Source organism: Denticeps clupeoides, unplaced genomic scaffold, assembly GCF_900700375.1.
Source record: "Denticeps clupeoides unplaced genomic scaffold, fDenClu1.1, whole genome shotgun sequence".
NCBI lineage: Eukaryota > Metazoa > Chordata > Actinopteri > Clupeiformes > Denticipitidae > Denticeps > Denticeps clupeoides.
In genome coordinates, this window is record NW_021629802.1 from 5,514 (window position 1) to 28,019 (window position 22,506).

The 22,506-nt window shown below is 50.9% G+C and overlaps 2 protein-coding genes and 1 pseudogene across 7 annotated transcripts in view; all 3 read right to left on the minus strand.

The window, feature by feature from the left end:
• Window positions 1-10,439: 10,439 nt before the first annotated feature.
• LOC114774395 (apoptosis regulator Bcl-2 pseudogene) lies at window positions 10,440-10,876 on the minus strand (annotated as a pseudogene).
• Window positions 10,877-12,437: 1,561 nt separating this feature from the next.
• On the minus strand, window positions 12,438-16,333 carry LOC114774399 (cytochrome c oxidase subunit 4 isoform 1, mitochondrial-like). Of its 2 annotated transcripts, none has more exons than XM_028966311.1 (5): window positions 16,281-16,333; window positions 14,734-14,827; window positions 14,400-14,561; window positions 13,296-13,427; window positions 12,438-12,631 (listed from the first exon to the last, which is right to left on the minus strand). In XM_028966311.1, the coding sequence occupies exons 2-5, from the start codon at window positions 14,825-14,827 to the stop codon at window positions 12,498-12,500; spliced, it is 522 nt and encodes a 173-aa protein (XP_028822144.1). In that variant the 5' UTR covers window positions 16,281-16,333; the 3' UTR covers window positions 12,438-12,497. The 2 variants fall into 2 exon arrangements, with proteins under 2 accessions (XP_028822144.1, XP_028822145.1); XM_028966312.1 differs by lacking the exon at window positions 16,281-16,333 and adding an exon at window positions 15,967-16,033.
• A 1,241-nt stretch (window positions 16,334-17,574) lies between these two features.
• LOC114774398 (5'-AMP-activated protein kinase subunit gamma-1-like) overlaps window positions 17,575-22,506 on the minus strand; it is a 29,866-nt gene continuing 24,934 nt past the window's right edge. For 4 of the 5 annotated variants that reach the window (XM_028966307.1, XM_028966306.1, XM_028966309.1 and 1 more), the window contains 8 exons: window positions 20,852-20,897; window positions 20,715-20,769; window positions 20,497-20,623; window positions 19,354-19,519; window positions 19,241-19,278; window positions 19,008-19,154; window positions 18,844-18,937; window positions 17,575-18,360 (listed from right to left, as the gene is read on the minus strand). In XM_028966307.1, coding sequence (XP_028822140.1) covers window positions 18,329-18,360; window positions 18,844-18,937; window positions 19,008-19,154; window positions 19,241-19,278; window positions 19,354-19,519; window positions 20,497-20,623; window positions 20,715-20,769; window positions 20,852-20,897 — 705 coding nt within the window. In that variant the 3' untranslated portion in view covers window positions 17,575-18,328. Of the gene's footprint in view, window positions 18,361-18,760; window positions 18,938-19,007; window positions 19,155-19,240; window positions 19,279-19,353; window positions 19,520-20,496; window positions 20,624-20,714; window positions 20,770-20,851; window positions 20,898-22,506 lie in introns of all 5 variants that reach the window. The other variant, XR_003744811.1, reaches the window with a different exon arrangement.

Consider the following 22,506-nt stretch of genomic DNA (forward strand, 5'->3'; position numbering starts at 1 on the left):
GGAGGGTCTCTGCGACGCCTGAGTTCTCCTGGCCTCTGTCCACCACGCAGACGTGGCTTTCAAGTCTTCTGCTGCAGAACATTTATTAAGAATTACTGAAGGTCACCTTCTCCAGTTTTCATCTCCATGCTGATTCTGTTCTGTATTGTACACACACACACACACACACACACACATGGCTACAAACTCATACTGGAGGAGCTAGGCTCATTACAGAGATGCTGGCAACACACGCACGCACACACACACACACACACACACACACACACACACAGCCATGTCAAGTTAAAGAGCAGAAAACTTCAGTCATCTTCAGACTGTGTCCCTTCTTCTCTGAGCTTTACTCGAGCTGTGAAGCAGCCCTGGAGATTCCTGAATGCTGCACACACACAAACACACAAACACACCACACACACACTCACGCTGAAGGGTTTCTGCTTGCTGTCTACAAAGCAGTGGGCTGGAAGAAAACATGAACACACATCTTCTCTATTACAGTTAAGAACAAACAAACAAGCTCACACACACTCACACTCACACACACACACACACACAGAGCGAGTGTGTGTGTGTGTTGCTGTCTGCCCCCCTCTCACTGGAATTTGTATTTTGTGAGTGGGAGGGGCTGGTCGGCCTTGTGCCCCCCAGGCTGCATGAATGCAAAATCACCCATCTGCCACTACCCCCCCAACAGAGCGACAGGGCAAGTCGCACTGCGCGCAGGCGTGTGTGTGTGTGTAGTTATCATTGTGTAGGTCGCTGCAAGTATCATTCTAGCTGTTATAACAGAGACTCTGTGTGTGTGTGTAGGAAACCCCCTCATCTCTAGCTGTGTTTGGATGCCCCGCCCTCTCCTCTACCTGATTCTGCATGTCTGTGTACAGCTGCACTGGAATTTCCAGCTAAAATGCAAATGTCGCATCTGAAAGACAGAAGTACTGAAATGAACAGGAAGTCACCACTGTAAAATCCCTCCGCACTTTCATGTGTGTGTGTCGAATGTTGACGACGTTGTTGACGCATTTTCGTGTGTGTGTCGGACATTGATGCCAACGTTTGGTGCGCTTTAGTGTGGTTGGACATTGATGTTGTTGTTGTTGTTAACACGCTGTTGACACGTTTTCGTGTGCGTGTGTTGAACGTTGGCGACGTTGTTGATACGTTTTCGTGTGCGTGTTGGACATTGTTGGATGTTGAAGACGTTTGTTGCCGCATTTTTGCATGTGTGTTGGACATTGACGACGTTGTTGATGCGTTTTTGTGCGCATGTTGGACGTTGAAGACGTTGTTGCCAGCATTTTTGCATGTGTGTTGGACATTGACGACGTTGTTGATGCGTTTTTGGTGCGCATGTTGGACGTTGAAGACGTTTGTTGCCGCATTTTTGCATGCGTGTTGGACGTTGACGACGTTGTTGGTGTGTTTTTGTGTGCGTGTTGGACGTTGTTGGACGTTGAAGACGTTGCTGCCACGTTTTGTGTGTGTGTTGGACGTTGAAGACGTTGTCGGCGTCTTTTTGTGCGCATGTTGGACGTTGAAGACGTTGTTGCCGCCCAGGCATTTTTGCATGCGTGTTGGACGTTGAAGACGTTGTCGGCGTCTTTTTGTGCGCATGTTGGACGTTGAAGACGTTGTTGCCGCATTTTTGCATGCGTGTTGACGACGTTGTTGACCCGTTTTCGTCTTTTTGGACCAGTTGACATTCATGATGTCACACGGAGACACAGGATCAGAAGCACTTCACTGTTCCTTCACCATGCGGCCACCGCTATTAGGTTACCTAGCAACCGGCGTAAAAACACACCGCCAGCGTGGAGCCGCCGTCTTTATATGGAGTTTCAGTGCCACTTAAATACTTGTGTGATTACACACTCCACAGAACCATCTAGAACCATATCAACTTTTATTTGGTCTCCCAGGAATTTTCCACAATCCTGGACTGGTGTGTGTGTGTGTGTGTGTGTAGTGTGTATGTAGTGTGAGTGTGTGTGTGTGTCTGTCTGTCCAGGGTAAAATAAGTTTAGTCTTTTCCTCTATAATCTGTCACAAAATCACTGGAATGTGGACCCACCAAGCGCACACACTCGCACACACTCACACATACACACACACACACACACACACACGACACACACACACACACACACACGGCTTTCATCTCGGTGTCATTGAACAGGTGATCTCCCGGCCCGCCTCTGCATTTCAAAACCTCAGCAGTCATCATCAAATGCTGCAGTGTACACACACACACTCACACACACACACACACGCACGGCCTGATGACATCATGATAAGTGAGATGCTGAACAACAGAAGTTCTGGCCTCAGGAGAACCAGGACAATGTGGGTGACCTGGGAACGCTCTTCTGAACTTTCGTCTCTGCAGCTCCTGGATGGTGTTGGTCAGGTCCGTCCCATGATCCTTTCTGTTTCGCTGGTATGCCCTGCAGCAGAACTTTCACACCGGCGCCTCCATCAGGATCCATGAACACCAAATCCCAGAACTGATATCTTGGCCCCTGGGACAAGATCTGCTGGATAACATGATTATTTAAGTTTCCTCCTGACAAGCAGTTGTGTTCTGTAACTGAGCTTCTCCAAAGATGGATTTATAAGAGAATTTAGTGAAATTCCTCAGGACCTTGTTCGTACTGAAAGGTCTTGCAGCTTCTCGACTTTACAGCTTTTATCCAGAAGATATCAGACCAGCTACATCAGAGCCGTTTATATCAGCATTGTTCTAATTAGAAGAGGGATTTTGCTCTGCATGGAGTGTGGTGATGAATAATCCAGCAGGCCGCTCTCTGGTGTCTTTACTGCATGGAAATGTTGGATGGGCCCGTCAGGAAGTAACATGCTCCTCAAATGAAGATTATTAGTGGCCTGGACATTTTTTGGGAAGTAAGGGAGTGGAAGAGCTCTCACCACCACCAGGTTCCAGTGGCCTACACTGGAACAGGAACCTTCAGTGGTGGTCTAGCGCTTAAGGAAGCGGCCCCGTAATCAGAAGGTTGCCGGTTCAAATCCAAAACTGCCAAGGTGCCGCTGAGGTCCCCTTGATGAAGGTCCCGTCCCCACACACTGCTCCCCGGGCGCCTGTCATGGTGCCCACTGCTCACTCAGGGTGATGGTTAAATACAGAGGACACGTTTCACTGTGTCTCCGTGTGCTGTGCATCACAGTGACAATCACTTCACTCTCCATTTCCACGCTAGAGACCCCCGGACCAACATTTCCTCCTGCTGATCCTGTCTGATCCTCCAAAATCCCCCCGGTGATGTCAGTGTGGGGTCGTTACAATAAAAGTGGGCAGGGCTTACATAACTGCAATGATCCTCGCTGGTAAAACGCAGGTCATGTGACCACCTCGCCCACTTCCTGTATGGACGCACCAGGGACCCAGGTTCTGGTGTGCTACTGAAGGTGAACAGAACGGGAGGTCCGGTTGTGCAGAAGCGGAGGTTCCTCTGAGGTTCCCCCGGAGGGCGGAGATGAACGCGGAACTACTCGGCCCCGCCCCATGCTGCCATGAATTATTCATCCCGCGCCATAAAAATACATCAGATAGCGGCGAGGCCTCCACGCGCCGGCTGGTTAGTATTCTACACAGAACGCTCCACTGTCCTGGTTCTGATCTTTCGGAGGCTCCTCAATCCCACCCATCATTATCCAATTAGCAGTCCCAGAATCCCTGGCTTTTGCTCCAGACACGTTTCTCCAGGGTTCTTGTTCTGTGGTGGTGTCAGGTTCTGCAGATGCATCGGGGGCAGCTGGCAGGCGGCTGTGCCAGGCTGGCCAGACCTGGGCCAATTTGGTCTTTTCAGCAGCTGGAACCAAGAGTCTGGTTCCTCGGGACAAAAGAAGCCTCAGAGAGGAAGAATCCTCCAGACCACCTGCATCTGTAGGTTCTGCATGCAGAACCCTGCAGAATCTCCAGCTGTAGGAATATGAAGAGTTCTCTGGAGCTCCTTTCCCAGCGCAGCAGGGTGTAAAGATGAGTTCAGAAGGCATCAGACAAGAGTATAATTACCAAATAAACCAGCAGATGGTGAGCGTGGAGCTGCAAAGGGCCACTTAGCCGGGAAAAGATGATAATGAGAGAAATTCATTCATAAAATGCCACTGTGGAGGAGAACAAACCGGTTCCTACAGCGGAATAAATAGTGCGGTGGACCTTCTGCAGTTCTGCCTGTTTATGGTACTCAGCATCACTGCCGATTATGATCAGTAATAATCGGTAATGAGATGAAGAGACTCGCTGCACTGCTGCCGAGGATGAAAGTCCATTCAACTCCACGCTCTTCTTCTCCAGACCCACACCATGAGACGCTTTAAAAAAACATCTGAAGGTGCGGAAGAAGGAGACCAACAAATGAACAGAGGAGGAGGAACACACACACACACACACACACACCAGCAAATACACTGTAACACACACACCACCAGATTCACTGTTACATACACACAAACACTCCAGCAGATTCACTGTTACACACACCAGCAGATACACTGTTACACACACCAGCAGATACACTGTTACACACACACACAAAACACTGCAGATACACTGTTACACACACACAAACACTCCAGCAAATACACTGTTACACACACACACAAACACCAGCAGATACACTGTTACACACACACACAAACACACACCAGCAGATACACTGTTACACACACACACACACACACACACACACACACACTCCAGCAGATACACTGTTACACACACCAGCAGATACACTGTTACACACACACACAAACACACCAGCAGATACACTGTTACACACACACACACAAACACTCCAGCAGATACACTGTTACACACACACACACAAACACACCAGCAGATACACTGTTACACACTCCAGCAGATACACTGTTACAACACACACAGCTGTATATTGTAGAGGTGATTGTGTATTAGGTGGTAGTAGCCTAGTGGGTAACACACTCACCTATGAACCAGAAGACCCAGGTTCAAACCCCACTTATTACCATCGTGTCCCTGAGCAGGAGACTGAGTGTCTCCAGGGGGGGGACTGTCCCTGTAACTAAAAAAAAAAAAAAAAAAAATGTAACTACTGACTGTAAGTCGATCTGGATAAGGACGTAAATGCTGTAAATGCTGGTAAATGCTGTATATGGTATGGTACCGTATAACAGACAGTTCTCAGTGTTACCAGGTACCACCTGCTGTGGTGCCACTCAGCAGAACCCGTCGGGAACACCGCCGTGGACGTTCTGGATCAGAAGGAAAATCGGTGTCACCAGCAAAGTGTCTGTGTGATGTGCGTGTGACTGTGTTTGTCACGATGTCTTTGTGTGTGTGTGTGTGTGTGTGTGTATATGTTGTCGTGCTGACAGGTCCTGTGTGGGCGTCTGAATGAAATGGGGGTGCGGTTCTCCCCTCGCCGTGTTTAAACACGTTCCCACCGAGCATTCAGACAGCAGCGCGCCGAGTTTAAGAACAGGCGCGGGCGGGATTAGACGTTCCGAGGCGGTTTGGGTCCCTCTCTCTGGAGGAGATAATGATTGTGTGTGTGTGTGTGTGTGTGTGTGCGCGCGTCATTAGTCCGTTGGCCCATGGCCTCGGCTCTCGGTTCCTCAGGGGGCAGCGCCGTCAGTTCTGCCTTTAGAACCTTGTGTGCTGACAGAGGCGGATCAAAGCGGCGCCGTTCTCTCCCATTACGTTCTCTCGCTCCCTTTCGCCCACTACCCGCCTCTTTTGTGCGTTTTACTCTCGTTTTTTTAAATTGGAGCAGCAGTCAGGCTGGCTGATTAAATGTGGTGTGTGTGTGTGTGTGTGTGTGTGTGTGTGTTTTGTACTCTGAATTAAAGCTGTACAAATACGCCAGCAAAGCTCCAGAATGCAGACAAGACAACACAGATGATTAGAGAGCATAACAATGGTCAGAGATCAATACACACACACACACACACACACACACACTCACTTCAGTAGAAACTGACATTATTTAAAATGACTCAAGAATCAATCAGATTACAGATGGATTTCAGAACAAAGCATCCAGTGGGGCTCCTGCAGCTGGTCCTGACAGACACTTCGTCCCCGACCATCACAGTGTGTGTGTGTGTGTGTGTGTGTCCATGCTCAGTGTTCTCCACTTCTCCAGTCTCCTTGGTGCTCCATGCAGACTGTCTGGACTCGTCCCTCTGGACCTCATCTTACCCTCTCCTTTCAGACATCTAATCATCTGAATGTCCACATCAGGACCTCCTGGGCCGCGGGGATCTCTCCTTCACCTTTCCTCCTCATCCTGCACCGCTAACTGTCGCTTGGTCATGACGGTTCCTCCAGCACTGCATCAGCTGGATTCATCCATCCATCCACACAGGTCCCAGCAAGTCTACCACTTAATCTGGAACTTCCACTTTTCTACAAAACCTGTCATGCTCCTTCTGGTCCTGGAGAACCCTCTCTGGATCATGTAAATGGACGTGGTTAGAACGAGAGCAGGGATGGGGGTTCTCCAGATGATTCATAACGTCTCGACGCTGATGAAGAGCGAGAAGCGGGCCGCGTTTCTCCCAGGGGTTTTCCCACCGTCTCCGGTGGCTCCCCGACTGCGTCTGTCACCTCCGATTTGTCCCCTCGTCTCTGATCTTCCCCGCTGCTGTCAGCCACCGCCGTTTATACCTTCGTCCTTTCATCACAGATTCCGTGTGTGCGTTGGTGGAGGTTGTGTGGGGTGGGATGGGTAGGGAGTGAGGTGGCGGAGTGAGTGAGTGAGTGTGGTGGGCGTGTGAGTGTGATGTGTAGTGTGTAGTGTGAGTGTGAGGAGTGTGTGTGTGAGTGAGTGAGTGTGTGGTGTGTGTGTGTGAGTGTGAGTGAGTGAGTGTGTGTGAGTGAGTGTGTGTGCGTGTGTGTGTGTGTGTGTGTGTGAGTGAGTGAGTGTGTGCGTGCGTGCGTGCGTGTGTGCGTGTGCGTGTGAGTGTGTGTGTGTGTGTGTGTGGTGTGAGTGTGTGTGTGTGTGGGTGTGTGAGTGAGTGATGTGTGTGTATGTGTGTGTGTGTGAGTGAGTGAGTGGGTGTGTGAGTGAGGAGTGAGTGTGTGTGTGAGTGAGTGTGTGTGTGAGTGAGTGTGTGTGTGGGTGTGGTGGTGTGTGTGTGAGTGAGTGAGTGTGGTGTGTGAGTGTGTGTGTGCGTGTGAGTGAGTGAGTGTGTGTATGTGAGTGTGTGTGAGTGCATGAGTGAGTGTGTGTGTGTGTGCGTGTGTGTGTGTGTGTGTGTGTGTGTGTGTGTGCGTGTGTGTGTGAGTGAGTGTGTGTGTGAGTGTGTGTGTGCGTGTGAGTGAGTGAGTGTGTGTATGTGAGTGTGTGTGAGTGCATGAGTGAGTGTGTGTGTGTGAGTGAGTGTGTGTGTGCGTGTGTGTAAGTGCGTGAGTGTGCATGTGTGTGCGTGCCCCACCCGCATCGGCACGCCCTCACACACCTGAGTGCAGGTGTGCAGACACTAACAACAACAGAGCGCTACACCCTCCACCCGACTTCCAGCCAAGGGCACGGCAGCTGCAGAATACAGAGCGGGCGGGCGCGGCGGGCGCGGCGGGCGCGGCACGCTCATTATTCCCGCCAAATATCATCAAAACAAAACGGCCTCTCTCTCCCTCGCTCGCTCGCTCGCTCGCCCTCCGAGGGGTTTCATGTTCCGCCGTCACTTGAAAGAGTCACATGCAGGAAAACGAAGAGCTGACGGAGTCACGGACGTTTCATCTGATCTTTATTTTAAATGCTCCACTGTGACACACACACACACACACACACACACACACACACACACACACACACACACACTCACTCATGCACTCACACCACACACACTCACTCACTCCACACGCACACACACACTCACACACACACACACACCACACACACACACACACACACCACACCCACACACACACACACACACACACACACACACAAGCATGCAATCACACACACACACACACACCACACAAGCATGCAATCGCACACACACACAAGCATGCAATCACACACACACACACACAAGCATGCAATCGCACACACACACACACACAAGCATGCAATCGCACACACACACACACAAGCATGCAATCGCACACACACACACAAGCATGCAATCGCACACACACACACAAGCATGCAATCGCACACACACACACACAAGCATGCAATCGCACACACACACAAGCATGCAATCACACACACACCACACACACACAAGCATGCAATCACACACACACACACACAAGCATGCGATCACACTTCTCACACACACACACACACACACTAAAAACCCAGGGGAATACAGGTATGCAGTGTGTGAGCTGCTCTTAAACAGAATACACACACAAGCATGCGATCACACACACACACGACAACACACACACATGGATACTTCTCCTGCTGTTAGAATAGGACTTGATTAATGATCTGTCTGTAACAGAAGACCCCAAGGTAGGTGCACACCACACATACACACATACACACATACACACATACACACATACACACCTCTCTCTCTCTCTCTCTCTCTCTCTCGGGAGAGTTTGGCCTCATTAGTGATGTAGAGAAAGTACAGATATATCCTCACACTTCACACACAACACACACAACACACACACACAAATGAATGATAATGTGTCTCTGAAACAGAAATGATGTCACACCAGAGCAGTAATCCTGGTGACGCAGTGACCCCTCCCAGTGCCCCGCCCCTGCCCCGGGAGCACACCAGGGGTCAGGGGGTCGTTTTCCTCCCACTGGTGGGGTGTCCTGGCGCGAGATGAATGGGATCTGGGTAATGGGCTGCGGACGGACGGCCTGATTATCGTGGGGGGGGGGGGGTTGATCCCGGGATAAACAAGTAGTAGATTAACGGTGGGGTGGGCGGGGCGGGCGGGGCGAGTGATATTATAATCCTGCAGGGACCCGTGTAAATAACCCGAGCAGCCAGCGTGGAGAGTTGGTATTCCCCTCGCCGCTCGGCCAAGGTGTGCTGGGGGCGGGCCGGGGCGGGGCCTCCGCCAGGAGAGCTGAGTCGGCCCTTCTCCAAGCCCCACCCACTCAGCACATTCCATTTCCTTACGGCCGCACCAGATGGACCTTTTTTTCTGCTTTTATCCTGATTAACCAATCAGATTAGAAGAAAATTCCCTAAACAAAGAGCTGCAGAACGGAGGCACCGGTTCCCTCAGCTGGACCCGAGACGGGTAGAACCCGGCGAGCCTGGGTAACTATCCAACCTGAATACATCTCTGACAACGTGGCGTATCGTGGGTCCCATCAGACTGGGGACAACCGAAGTCCAGACATGACGGTGAAAGTGAAGTGATTGTCACACGTGATACACAGCAGCACAGCACACGGTGCACACAGTGAAATTTGTCCTCTGCATTTAACCATCACCCTGAGTGAGCAGTGGGCACCATGACAGGCGCCCGGGGACAGGCGCTGCGACACCTCACACTTTATACCCCGCACAAGGTGCGACCCCGCCCGTATCTGGGCAGATCCGGGTATCTAAAGTGATTGTCACATGTGATACTCAGCAGCACAGCACACGGTGCACACAGTGAAATGTGTCCTCTGTATTTAACCATCACCCTGAGTGAGCAGTGGGCACCATGACAGGCGCCCGGGGAGCAGCACTTCCTTAACCGCCGGGCCACCACTGCCCCACCTGGACAGGTGTACAGGAACACAGCGGCAGAAACGCCGGTTACCAACATCCAACCCGTCACACCGGCATCAGCAAGAACACACGGCAGGTATACCGGGCGAAGAGGGACAAAACACACTCACTCACACTCAATCACACACACACACACACACACACACACACACTCACTCAGTCACACACAGACTCACATACACACACTCGCACACTTACTCACACACAGAGACAGACAGACACAGGACTGGTCGGTTGGGGTGGTTGAAGCCTAGTCAGAGGTCCCAGGTTGGAACCCTGCCTACTACCACCATGTCTCCAGGGGGACTGTCCCCCGCTGCCACTGTCTGGACACCTCAGACACACACACAGACACAGGACTGGTCGGTTGGGGTGGTTGAAGCCTAGTCAGAGGTCCCAGGTTGGAACCCCGCCTACTACCACCATGTCTCCTGGGGGACTGTCCCCCGCTGCCACTGTCTGGACACCTCAGACACAGACACAGGACAGGTCGGTTGGGGTGGTTGAAGCCTAGTCAGAGGTCCCAGGTTGGAACCCCGCCTACTACCACCATGTCTCCAGGGGGACTGTCCCCCGCTGCCACTGTCTGGACACCTCAGACACAGACACAGGACAGGTCGGTTGGGGTGGTTGAAGCCTAGTCAGAGGTCCCAGGTTGAAACCCCGCCTACTACCACCGTGTCTCCAGGGGGACACCTGTCCAGGTGCGAGGAGGACGTCGCGCATCTTACCCATCCTCCGTTGTCCTCGATCCAGACGCGCAGGGGTCCGTCCAGGTACTCCGTCATCCACTGCGTGACGTTCTCCACCTGCGGGCTCGCCTGGCGGCCCACGCTCTCCACGCACACGGCGCCGCCGAACTCGAAGAACGCCACGACGCGTCCCCAGTTGACGCCGTCCCGGAACAGCTCCTCCACCACGGCGGAGAAGGTCCCGCGGCTCAGCCGCAGCCGCCGGCCCACGGACGCCAGGTCCCGGCGGAACATCCTCTCCAGCTCGTCCCCGGCGCGGCGGAGCGCGCGCTGCAGGCGGCCGCGCGCCTCGTCCCGCCGCGGGGGCGCGCCTCGGTCCCACGCGTGGCCCTTCTGCAGGAGTCGGTGGTACACGTAGCTCTCCACGATGGCGCGGCTGTCGTGGGGAACGTCGCTGGCCATGGCGGCGGTGCGGGGACGTTACAGCGGGGGGCGGGGACATGGCGTCCCGAAGTTTCGCGGCGAGAAGTTGTCCACGCCCGTCCACGGACGCGGGACCAAACTTTCCCTCGCGGCGTGGCGTCGCGTCGCGTCTGCTGCTGCTGCCGCCGCTGCTCGGAGCGGCGAGGGGCGGGGCTGCGGCGGCGCAGGGGGCGTGGCCGCCCTACGTCACTCATTCAACAGAAGGCGAGACGAGAGGAGAGTCCCGCCACGCGAAATCACGGCGTCCTCCTGATCAAAAATGTTCATTTCAGGTCCCAGACAGCAAGCCAGCAGAAGATCCCGAGATGTTTCTTCATGCGCAGGACTACATATTTACAGCGTTTACCAGACGCCCTTATCCAGAGTCCCCTGTCCTGCTCAGAGACACGGTGGTATTAAGTGGACTGTCTGGTCTCGTAATTTTACTTACACTCAGTTACAGGGACAGTCCCCCCCTGGGGACACTCAGGGTTACATGTCCTGCTCAGGGACACGATGGTAGTATCACGGGTCTGAACCTGGGAATTTTTGTTCTTGTAATTTTACCCACTGGATCGCCGTACAATCAGTAGACACAGGGACAGTCCCCCCCTGGAGACACTCAGGGTTACATGTCCTGCCCTGGGACACGATGGTAGTAACTGGGGTTTGAACTTGGGACTTTCTGGTCTCGTAATTTTACCCACCAGAGTGACTTACAGTCAGTAGTTACAGGGACAGTCCCCCCCCTGGGGACACTCAGGGTTACATGTCCTGCTCAGGGACACGATGGTAGTATGACGGGTCTGAACCTGGGAATTTTTGTTCTTGTAATTTTACCCACTGGATCGCCGTACAATCAGTAGACACAGGGACAGTCCCCCCCTGGAGACACTCAGGGTTACATGTCCTGCCCTGGGACACGATGGTAGTAACTGGGGTTTGAACTTGGGACTTTCTGGTCTCGTAATTTTACCCACCAGAGTGACTTACAGTCAGTAGTTACAGGGACAGTCCCCCCCCTGGGGACACTCAGGGTTACATGTCCTGCCCTGGGACACGATGGTAGTAACTGGGGTTTGAACTTGGGACTTTCTGGTCTCGTAATTTTACCCACCAGAGTGACTTACAGTCAGTAGTTACAGGGACAGTCCCCCCCCTGGGGACACTCAGGGTTACATGTCCTGCCCTGGGACACGATGGTAGTAACTGGGGTTTGAACTTGGGACTTTCTGGTCTCGTAATTTTACCCACCAGAGTGACTTACAGTCAGTAGTTACAAGGACAGTCCCCCCCCTGGGGACACTCAGGGTTACATGTCCTGCTCACGGACACGATGGTAGTATGACGGGTCTGAACCTGGGAATTTTTGTTCTTGTAATTTTACCCACCGGATCGCCCTACAGTCAGTAGTTACAGGGACAGTCCCCCCCTGGAGACACTCAGGGTTAAGTGTCTTGCTCAGGGACACGATGGTAGTAAGTGGGGTTTGAACCTGGGTCTTCTGGTTTACAGGTGAGTGTGTTACCTGCTAGGCTACTAGCACCCTACAGAAATGAAGCCACCACGCGGGCGGATCTGTATCGAGGTTTTTATTGTAAGGCTCTACAGCGTTTCAACGTTCTCTGTGACGCGCTACTTCCACTGCTTCTTCTCGTAGTCCCACTTGGTGGAGAAGCCGTGGACGGGGTTCACCCGCATGTCCAGCATGCGCTGGGTCTGCTGCTCCACCCACTCGGGTGACAGGGTGTGGGGGACGTCGCCGAACACTGCGGGGAGAGGACAGTCACAGGTCATAACCAGATCTCATCATTTTAATCATTTCTGACCCTATCGTGCGGTTCTGGGGCTGGATGGTGAAACCTGCGCCCACCCGACTTTTACACCAGCGCCGCCCCGTGCTCCGCCCACAGCCGTCCACGATGCCAACATAAACAGAACCATCTGCACACCATCCGTCCACCAGACAGGGAGAAGATCCAGCTTCTGGGTGTGAGTAGGACGTCTACGCTGGACTTAGTCTATCAATTAAATCTATAGATTAAGTGATTTAATCTGTTCCTTATTGTTCATTAAAATCACAATGTCCCAGAGCAGGACGTAACGAGCACCACTTCCTCCTGTCTGAAGGTCTCCAGGAGAGAAGACAAGAGACACACACACCGAGAGACAGACAGCAGAAATATCGAGCTGAACAGCAGGGTGTACAACACACACACACACACACACACAGGCTGCTCAGTATTCAGTGGAGAACGGGTGTGTCCACCAGGAACCTCCAGCTAGAGGATGAGCACCTAGTTCCCCATTCTCTGTCTTCACAGAACGGGCCAATTATTCCGGATTATTCTGCAGCTGTCCTGCGGCTGACATCCCGGTGACGGAACACGGCGCTGCGCGACACGCCCGATGACAGCGACAACCCCAACTGACCGGAGAAACGCTGCCACCACACCAGCAGGCCGGTGAAGCCCAGGAAGAAGAAGATCCCGCCCAGCACCGTCTTCCACTCGCCCGAGCCCCTCTTCATCTCGGGGTAGGTCAGCTCGAACGACAGGCGGTACACTGAGGACCAAGCAGAGACAAATACATCATCATCATCATCGTCACCATCAACTTCAAAATCACCATCATCAACATCACCATCATCATCATCAACATTATCATCACCATAATCATCATCATCAACTTCAAAATCACCATCACCAACATCATCATCGTCATCACAATCACCATCATCGTCACCATCAACTTCAAAATCACCATCATCAACATCACCATCATCATCATCAACATTATCATCACCATAATCATCATCATCAACTTCAAAATCACCATCACCAACATCATCATCGTCATCACAATCACCATCATCGTCACCATCAACTTCAAAATCACCAACATCACCAACATCATCATCACAATCACCATCATCACCATCATCGTCACCATCAACTTCAAAATCACCATCATCATCACCATCATCACAATCACCACCACCACCATCATCACCACAATCATCACTATTATCATCACCATAATCACCATCATCAACATCATCAAATCACATCATTACTATCATCATCATCACCATAATCACCATCAACTTCAAAATCACCATCATCATCAACAACATCACCATCATCATCACTATCAATACACCAGCATCCATAACCCACCGATTCCACTTCGTTCTGAGTACGGAGCTTTACTGCCCCCTGCTGGGTTCCGCCGCTACAGCTTTTTTGGTTCTTAATGAACTTCTTTCTGGACAGGAGAACGCTGCTCTGCGGTTCCCATGGATCTCCTCATCTTGACTGGTTTTTAATGAGAATTTTGCTTCGTTCTCCTGAGAACCATGACACGCTTCTAAAATATTTAACTCTACCCTCTCCAAATATTTGGTGGCATCCTGGTGTGTGTGGGTGTGCCACCTGCTGGACAAACTTGGACAAACACCCTGACCTCCACCTGCTGTCTGAGCTGATCTAGAACCCTGCAAATCTCGCAGTGGAGTGATGAAACGTTCTCCTTTACATGCTAACTTCTCCTCCTTGGAGAGGCTGGTCCATGCCCCCTTCTCCTTCTCCTTCAGCTTCTTCTGGTCTGCTCCCAGGTTCCTCACGAAAGGAACGTCAGGCAGTGGAGTGTCCAGCCGGTTGTTGTACTGAGGAACGCTGCAGTCCAACACGTCCACATCTGCACATCGGAACACAATGAATGAGTTCTAATAAAAAATGGACGTTTCTACCTCCTGCTGATAGCGGTCTGGAGAACTTCAATTCCATCCTGAATTATGATGGACCAGTAATTCTAGTCCACCAGTCCCGACTGTGCAGTCAGAAGTTAAAAGTCCAGGAGGGTTCCTCACCATGTTTCTGCGTGGCCTGCAGGACGCCCGACGTGGACACGCGTCTCCAGACGCTGGACTGCAGCCCCCGAATCAAAGCACGGGACATCAGCATCTGCAGCCAAAAGCGGAGGGTAGAACCTGGTCACGCGGCCATGACGCATGAACATTACGGATCAGGGTTAGTCCCAGAACAATCGTTTCAGACTAAGACTAAACTTAATCATTACAAATTCAAATGAAACCCCGACCAAGATTATACTGAGATGTCACCACACTGAGATGTCACCACACTGAGATGTCACCACGTTCGCTCTCCTTCCGTATTTTACCGCACGTGCGCGTTGATTCAGCATCACTGGGGGCTGCGTCACCATGGCAACACCCCGCCCAGGGACGCCGGCCAATGAGAAGTGGCGCCTGTCAGAGCAGGTGTCGCGCACAAGTTCATCCGGGACACTGCTGGCGACGTGCGCGCTGTCACGTATCACGCAGGTTCCAAATTTACCGCGGCGCGTTCTGATCAGGACGCGACAATGACACGGAAATAAAGCGGGGGCGCGCACGGGTTTACCGAGATCGCGGGGGCGCGCACGGGTTTACCCAGACTTGATGTAAAGATCCGCGGGGACGCGCACGGGTTTAACCAGACTTGATGTAAAGATCCGCGGGGACGCGCACGGGTTTAACCAGACTTGATGTATAGTTCCGCGGGGACGCGCAGGGTTTTAACCAGAGTTGATGTATAGATCCGCGGGGGCGCGCACGGGTTTAAACAGACCTAATGTATAGATCCGCGGGGGCGCGCACGGGTTTAAACAGACCTGATGTAAAGATCCGCGGGGACGCGCACGGGTTTAACCAGACCTGATGTATAGATCCGCGGGGACGCGCACGGGTTTAAACAGACCTAATGTATAGATCCGCGGGGACGCGCACGGGTTTAAACAGACCTAATGTATAGATCCGCGGGGGCGCGCACGGGATTACCCAGACCAGATGTAAAGATCCGCGGGGACGCGCACGGGTTTAACCAGACCTGATGTATAGATCCGCGGGGACGCGCACGGGTTTAAACAGACCTAATGTATAGATCCGCGGGGGCGCGCACGGGTTTAAACAGACCTAATGTATAGATCCGCGGGGGCGCGCACGGGATTACCCAGACCAGATGTATAGATCCGCGGGGGCGCGCACGGGATTACCCAGACCAGATGTATAGATCCGCGGGGACGCGCACGGGTTTAAACAGACCTGATGTATAGATCCGCGGGGACGCGCACGGATCTACAAGGTGTTGCGCAGCTGCAGAACTGCGGCTCGTGACTTGGACCAGGACTCTCCAGGGACGAAGTTTCATATGCAATTTGTATCATGAACTAAGTTACAAATGCACCACCTGTAACAGAGCCACCTTTAGTCTAGAACCTTCTAGCGCCATGTTAGTGGCCCCTGTGGTCTCAGACGCAGATAAAAGCTCGCGGGCCGAATTTTATGGTTAATAATGGTTAATAATGGTTAAAATAATAATCCCCGCGGTGCTGCGCTGGTTTGTGGGCCGCTTTTACCTTGTTGCGCGCCGCGGGTCGCTCTCGGTCTGCCTACGTGCGCGGTTCGAGGCGGATGATGGAAATGCGTAAAGGCGCGCGCGGTTCATGGGAGAGTCGGGTGCCGTTTCGGGGAGTCGGATCTTTTCACTCGGCTCACTCGCAAAGTCCAAATCACTGCGATCAGTAGTTTTAAGCAGTTTTACAATAATCGAACTCATCAAATGAAGTAGTCGATTGAATGTAACGTGAGAGTGGGTGGTAGTGGCCTAGTGGGGTAACACACTCGCCTATGAACCAGAAGACCCAGGTTCAAATCCCACTTACTACCATCGTGTCCCTGAGCAGGACACTTAACCCTGAGTGTCTCCAGGGGGGGACTGTCCCTGTAACTACTGGTTGTAAGTCACTCTGGATAAGGGCGTCTGGTAAATGCTGGAAATGAGATTCTTGGCTGATTTGGTTCCCGAACCGCTGTCGATTGTTAATAATTAGTCGAATCATTTTAAGTTAATCGTGTTAGGGTTAATATTAGTCGGTACTGACCACTGACTTTGACCTCAAGTTTTAAACTTTGTTCGTTCCGTATTTATAGTGCGCGCCTATGAGCACTCGTTCACTGAATGAGTTGTTCACTGAATCGGTTCCCGGCGCGCTGAAGCGCCTTAAAATATGTCGTGTGTTTTTAATTCGATTCATAATTGTGATCTCGGCGCGCCACTCGGGACCGGGTCGGGGTTCGGGTTCCGTTCCTGTCCCGCGAGTCTGAAGGTCTTGGCAAGGGCGCAGTGGCTCGACTCTCCGGATCTTCTTCTGCACCCGACTCCAGCTGTTCGTCGCCGTTTACAGTTCCAGCATTTACCAGACGTCCTTATCCAGAGCGTCTTACAGTAGTTACAGGGACACTCAGGGTTAAGTGTCCTGCTCGGGGAGTAGTAAGTGGGGTTTGAACCTGGGTCTTCTGGTTCATAGGTGAGTGTTTTACCCGCTAGGCTACCGCTTACTTTCATTACGAAGTTCTCCTCTTTCCAGGTTCCAGCGTGACCTTCGCTCTGGTTAATGATCTACAAAGGACGTGGTCATCAGCAGAGGGCAGCAAACCGCCACCAACTACAGAGTAACCCTGTACACCCCGTCATTCAGGTGAAGACCCGGGTTCAAACCCCACCATGGTGTCCCTGAGCGTCTCCAGGGGGACTGTCCCTGTCACTAGCACGCAAGGGTGTCTGGTGACTGCTGGAAGTGGATGGCTGCTGTGTGGATGACAGGCAGTGATAAGTAATAAAAAAAGAAGACACATAGATCAGGACCGCCAGGAGATTCAGTAGTATGGTTTATTAATTTTGCAAAATAAAATAAAAAAGAAATGCTGAATGAGTCTTCCTCATGCCAGTGATTTTCAACCAAGGAAAAAAAAAGGCCCTCCCCCAGCAGAGGGACAGTACTGACACTTCTCACAATAAAAAGGCGGACAAAAGAATCATATTAATAATAATCGTATCGAATCGTTATGATCATCGTTCACACAGAAGAACCGAAGCCGAGCATCTCTACATGTGGCACGTCCAGTCACTCGCTCGACCTGCAGTGCACTGGAGAGAGAGGCGTAGTAGTAATAATAATAATAATAATAATAATAATAATAATAATAATTCTGCTCCTCAGCAGCAATAAATACATCTGATTACAGCACAATTTGGCCGAGAAAATAAAAATCCTCGAGGTTTTATAGAAAGAAAGAAAGACACACAGATGTGAAGATGATTTTGGTTTTTCTTCATTCTTCCCTCTCGGTCTCACCGCGGGTGGAGAAAAGGCACCAGGACCACGCGGCCCTCAGGTTCGGCGCCGCCACGCCGGTCAAAAGCTGTAGGGTTCCGGTATCATGCACACGTGTGTGTTAATAGAGGTACGAAATAAAAACCAGGGATGCCACGCCCACACCACGCCCCTTCCTCTCCGCTGCCCATCTCGGTGGCGCCGCCCCCCCCCCCCGCCCCCCCCCGCGGCCCAGGCAGTGCCCGCCTCGGCAGCGTGGCACAGCTCAGCAGGTGGCACTACACAGACCCTCACTCCGCCGAGCTTCCCTTACGCTCCAGACCTGCCGAGGGACAAAAACACCACTTCATTAATCTGTTATAAATCCCACTGATGTAAAACCCTGAATGTGGGCGGAGCCACGCACGCACACACACACACACACACACACACACACACAAGTCAGAGAGCAGCATGCAGAATACAGGAGGAGCTGGTTTAGTATTTATTTTATGGACATTTTTTAAGCATCAACGATGGAGATTTCTGATATGAGAAGCCCCGCCCCCATGCTGTGGTGGATGTAGGGTGTGAAAGGTGAGCAGTGATACTGAAGAGTGGGGACACTCAAGTCCAACACCACGACCTGGACATGCGGCCAAACCCAAACCCGTCTCAGTGTTAGTGCCTAAGTGGGCGGAGCCTCACACCGCGAACAGTCTCCGGCCCCGGGCGGTCCGTACCTGAGGAGACCCCGTGAGGGCGGGGTGGGCTGGCGGGTCCGGGGTGGGGAGGGGAGGGGGTTATGACATTTGGGCGTTTATACCTGCAGGGGTCAGAACCAGAGCCTGCAGAATGTCCGACAGCGAGACGATGCCCACGATGCTGGCGTTCTCATCCACCACCACCAGCCGGTGAACCTGCAGGGACAATCATGAAATGAGGAACAGACATTTTCTGTTGTCCCAGTGTGTGTGTGGGTGTAAGAACCTCAGCTTTGACGATCCTGTCCACGATGGTCTCCAGGGTCTCCAGACGGTTGCACTTCATCACTCCCTCAAAGTACTGTGAGCGATGCTGCAGAGCCTGAGTCACGCTGATGTCCAGGTTATTATAGGTCTTCTCAGCAGCAAGGTTCTACACACACACACACACACACACACTTACTTTTCACAGGCCGGCTGTCATGAGATCAGATCAGAAGAGAATAAGTTTGTACTCACTATGACATCGAACTTGGAATAAATATCCACGACCTTTCCTGTGGGTGAGAAACCTGACATCAGATTCATTCTCTAGTGCATGCTGGGTATGGCCTTTGACCCCTCTAGCGCACCTGACTCGTCCACCACAGGCAGCGCAGAGACCCTGCGCTCCACAAAAATGCAGAGAGCTTTGATGATGGGCGTGTCTGGGTGGATAAAGGCGATGTTGCTGTAGGTGCCGACGCCCAGTTCCTCCAGTGTCTGCTTCATGAAGGCAGGTTTTGGCATTTCACACACCTGACACACACACACACACACACACACACACACACACACACAGCATGAGAGACTTTTTACAGGGCAGCTGCAACTTCCCTACCAGGAGGGGGCGGCACTAGACAATCTTACATTTACAGCATTTACCAGACGCCCTTATCCAGAGCGACTTTCAATCAGTAGTTACAGGGACAGTCCCCCCCTAGAGCAACTTAGGGTTAAGTGTCTTGCTCAGGGACACAAAGGTAGTAAGTGGGGTTTGAACCTGGGACGTCTGGTTCATAGGCGAGTGTGTTACCCACCAGGCCACTACCACCGGTCTTCATACACTCCACACTCCATGACATCAGCGACAATCAATCATCTTTTTCAAGACTTATCAATTCACAGCCATGATCAGATTAATCATATTAATACTATTTATCATCCGTCACACACAATCTGCAGTCTGACCCTCATATCTCCTGTTTTTTTTTTTTTTTTAAATGGTGGCCAGTGGTGGCCTAGTGCTGGTGGATTCATAATCTGAAGGTTGCCGGTTCGAATCCTGATCCACCAAGGTGCCACTGAGGTCCCCTTGATGAAGGTCCCGTCCCCACACGCTGCTCCCTGTCATGGTGCCCACTGCTCACCAAGGGTGACGGGTTAAATACAGAGGACACATTTCACCGTGTGCTGCCCTGCTGTGTCTCACAATGACAACCATTTCACTTTCACTTTTCTTTCACTTAAATATTCAGGCGGTTGTGCATTTCTGCAGAAACGTTGGGGCAGAGCTAGGGAGCAGAGTTTCACACAGAGAATAGAAAGCTGAAGGAACATCTAGCTGGAGATCCTTCTAGCACAGAAGATGCTCGCCGGGCTTAAATGAAGAAAAAAATCCTCACATCATCTCTGCATCATCTCTGCATCTCAGGATAGTTTTGTTGAGTCAAGCCAGGAGAGCATCTCCACCACGAGGATCACATTGAGGCAAAATATGGAAAGGTGCAACTTACGAAGAGCTGGAGGAACTTGAGGATCCTCTTGTGCGTGAGAATGTAAAGTGCGTTCCCACTGACTGGGTCGATGACGGGCAGCCGGTGGATCTTGTTTTTGATCAGCGAGTAAACGGCATCAAATATGCTGCACGATATGGAGAATGAAGGGAGAACTTGGTTAAAACTGCATGTCAGGAGAAAAAATATCTTCAATCTTTACTACAAAGCGCATTTACCTTGCATCAGGTGAGATGTTCACTAAAGGCTTAAACGTTTCCTGCAGATAGAGCTCTGTAAACGGGAGGGGAGCACGAACACATCATGGCACCCATGGCATGTGCTCTAATTGAAATTGTGTATTTATTTTCCGTACCTCGCCACGTCTCGATCTTGTGTTCCTCCAGCTCATAGATTTGAACCTGGAAAAAAAATAATAGAACTAATTTCATGGCAAAATTGCTCTGGGACTTTCAAAATAGCTCCGGGAAATAATGACAAAAATATCAGAAGTCACGGCAAAAATCTCCTAAATCACAGCAAAAATCACTGGCAAAAATCTCCTAAATCACAGCAAAAATCTCGAAAGTCACGGCAAAAATCTCGGAAGTCACGGCAAAAATCTTGTAAATCACGGCAAAAATCTCGGAAGTCACGGCAAAAATCTCGGAAGTCACGGCAAAAATCTCGGAAGTCACGGCAAAAATCTTGTAAATCTCGGCAAAAATCTCGGAAGTCACTGCAAAAATCTTGTAAAATCACGGCAAAAATATTGGAAGTCACTGCAAAAATCTTGTAAAATCACAGCAAAAATCTCGGAAGTCACTGCAAAAATCTTGTAAATCTCTGCAAAAATCTCAGAAGTCACTGCAAAAATCTTGTAAAATCACGGCAATAATCTCGGAAGTCACTGAAAAAATCTTGTAAATCTCGGCAAAAATCTCGGAAGTCACTGCAAAAATCTTGTAAAATCACGGCAAAAATCTCGGAAGTCACTGCAAATATCTTGTAAAATCACGGCAAAAATCTCGGAAGTCACTGCATAAATCTTGTAAATCTCGGCAAAAATCTCGGAAGTCACTGCAAAAATCTTGTAAAATCACGGCAATAATCTCGGAAGTCACTGCAAAAATCTTGTAAATCTCGGCAAAAATCTCGGAAGTCACTGCAAAAATCTTGGAAAATCACGGCAAAAATTTACTTTACTTTACTTTATTTGGTAGACGCTTTTATCCAAAGGGACTTACAATGGGAAGACACCAGCAATTCTCGTTCGATTTCTATAGAATATCGAGTATACAAACTAAGAGCCCTGATAAGGCTTAGACTTGTCATTGAAGAGCATGCTCGGAGAGTGTTGGGTGCTAGACTAAGAAAAATTATAATGTATTTATACATTTTGTATTTGTTTGTTCAATGTGTATGCATGTGTATGTGTTAAATTTGTCTGTAATATTTTTGGAATAAGAGGGTTTTCACCTTCTTCTTAAAAATGGTGATAGTCTCGGCTAGTCGTGTGGAGGAGGGTAGGTTGTTCCACCAGCCAGGGACAACAACGGAGAACAGACATGATTGGAATCGGAGACCCCGTGAAGAAGGAATTTTTAGTCTCCTTTCGTTTGCCGATCTGAGAGAGCGTGCAGGAGTGTATCTAGGTAGTATTGTGTTGATGTAGGAGGTAGTATTGTAGCTTCTGTGCAGGGGTGTAGCTAGGTAGTAGTGTGTTGATGTAGGAGGGCGCAGTTCCATTTACAGCCCTGTAGGCAGCATCAAGGATTTGAACTCAATGCGAGCAGCTACCGGGAGCCAGTGGAGGGAGGTAAGAAGAGGTGTAACATGGGTGTATTTTGGCTGATTGAAAATGAGACGGGCTGCCAAAAATCTCAGAAGTCACTGCAAAAATCTTGTAAATCTCTGCAAAAATCTCGGAAGTCACTGCAAAAATCTCGGAAGTCACTGCAAAAATCTCGGAAGTCACGGCAAAAATCTCGGAAGTCACGGCAAAAATCACAGCAAAAATCTCGGAAATCA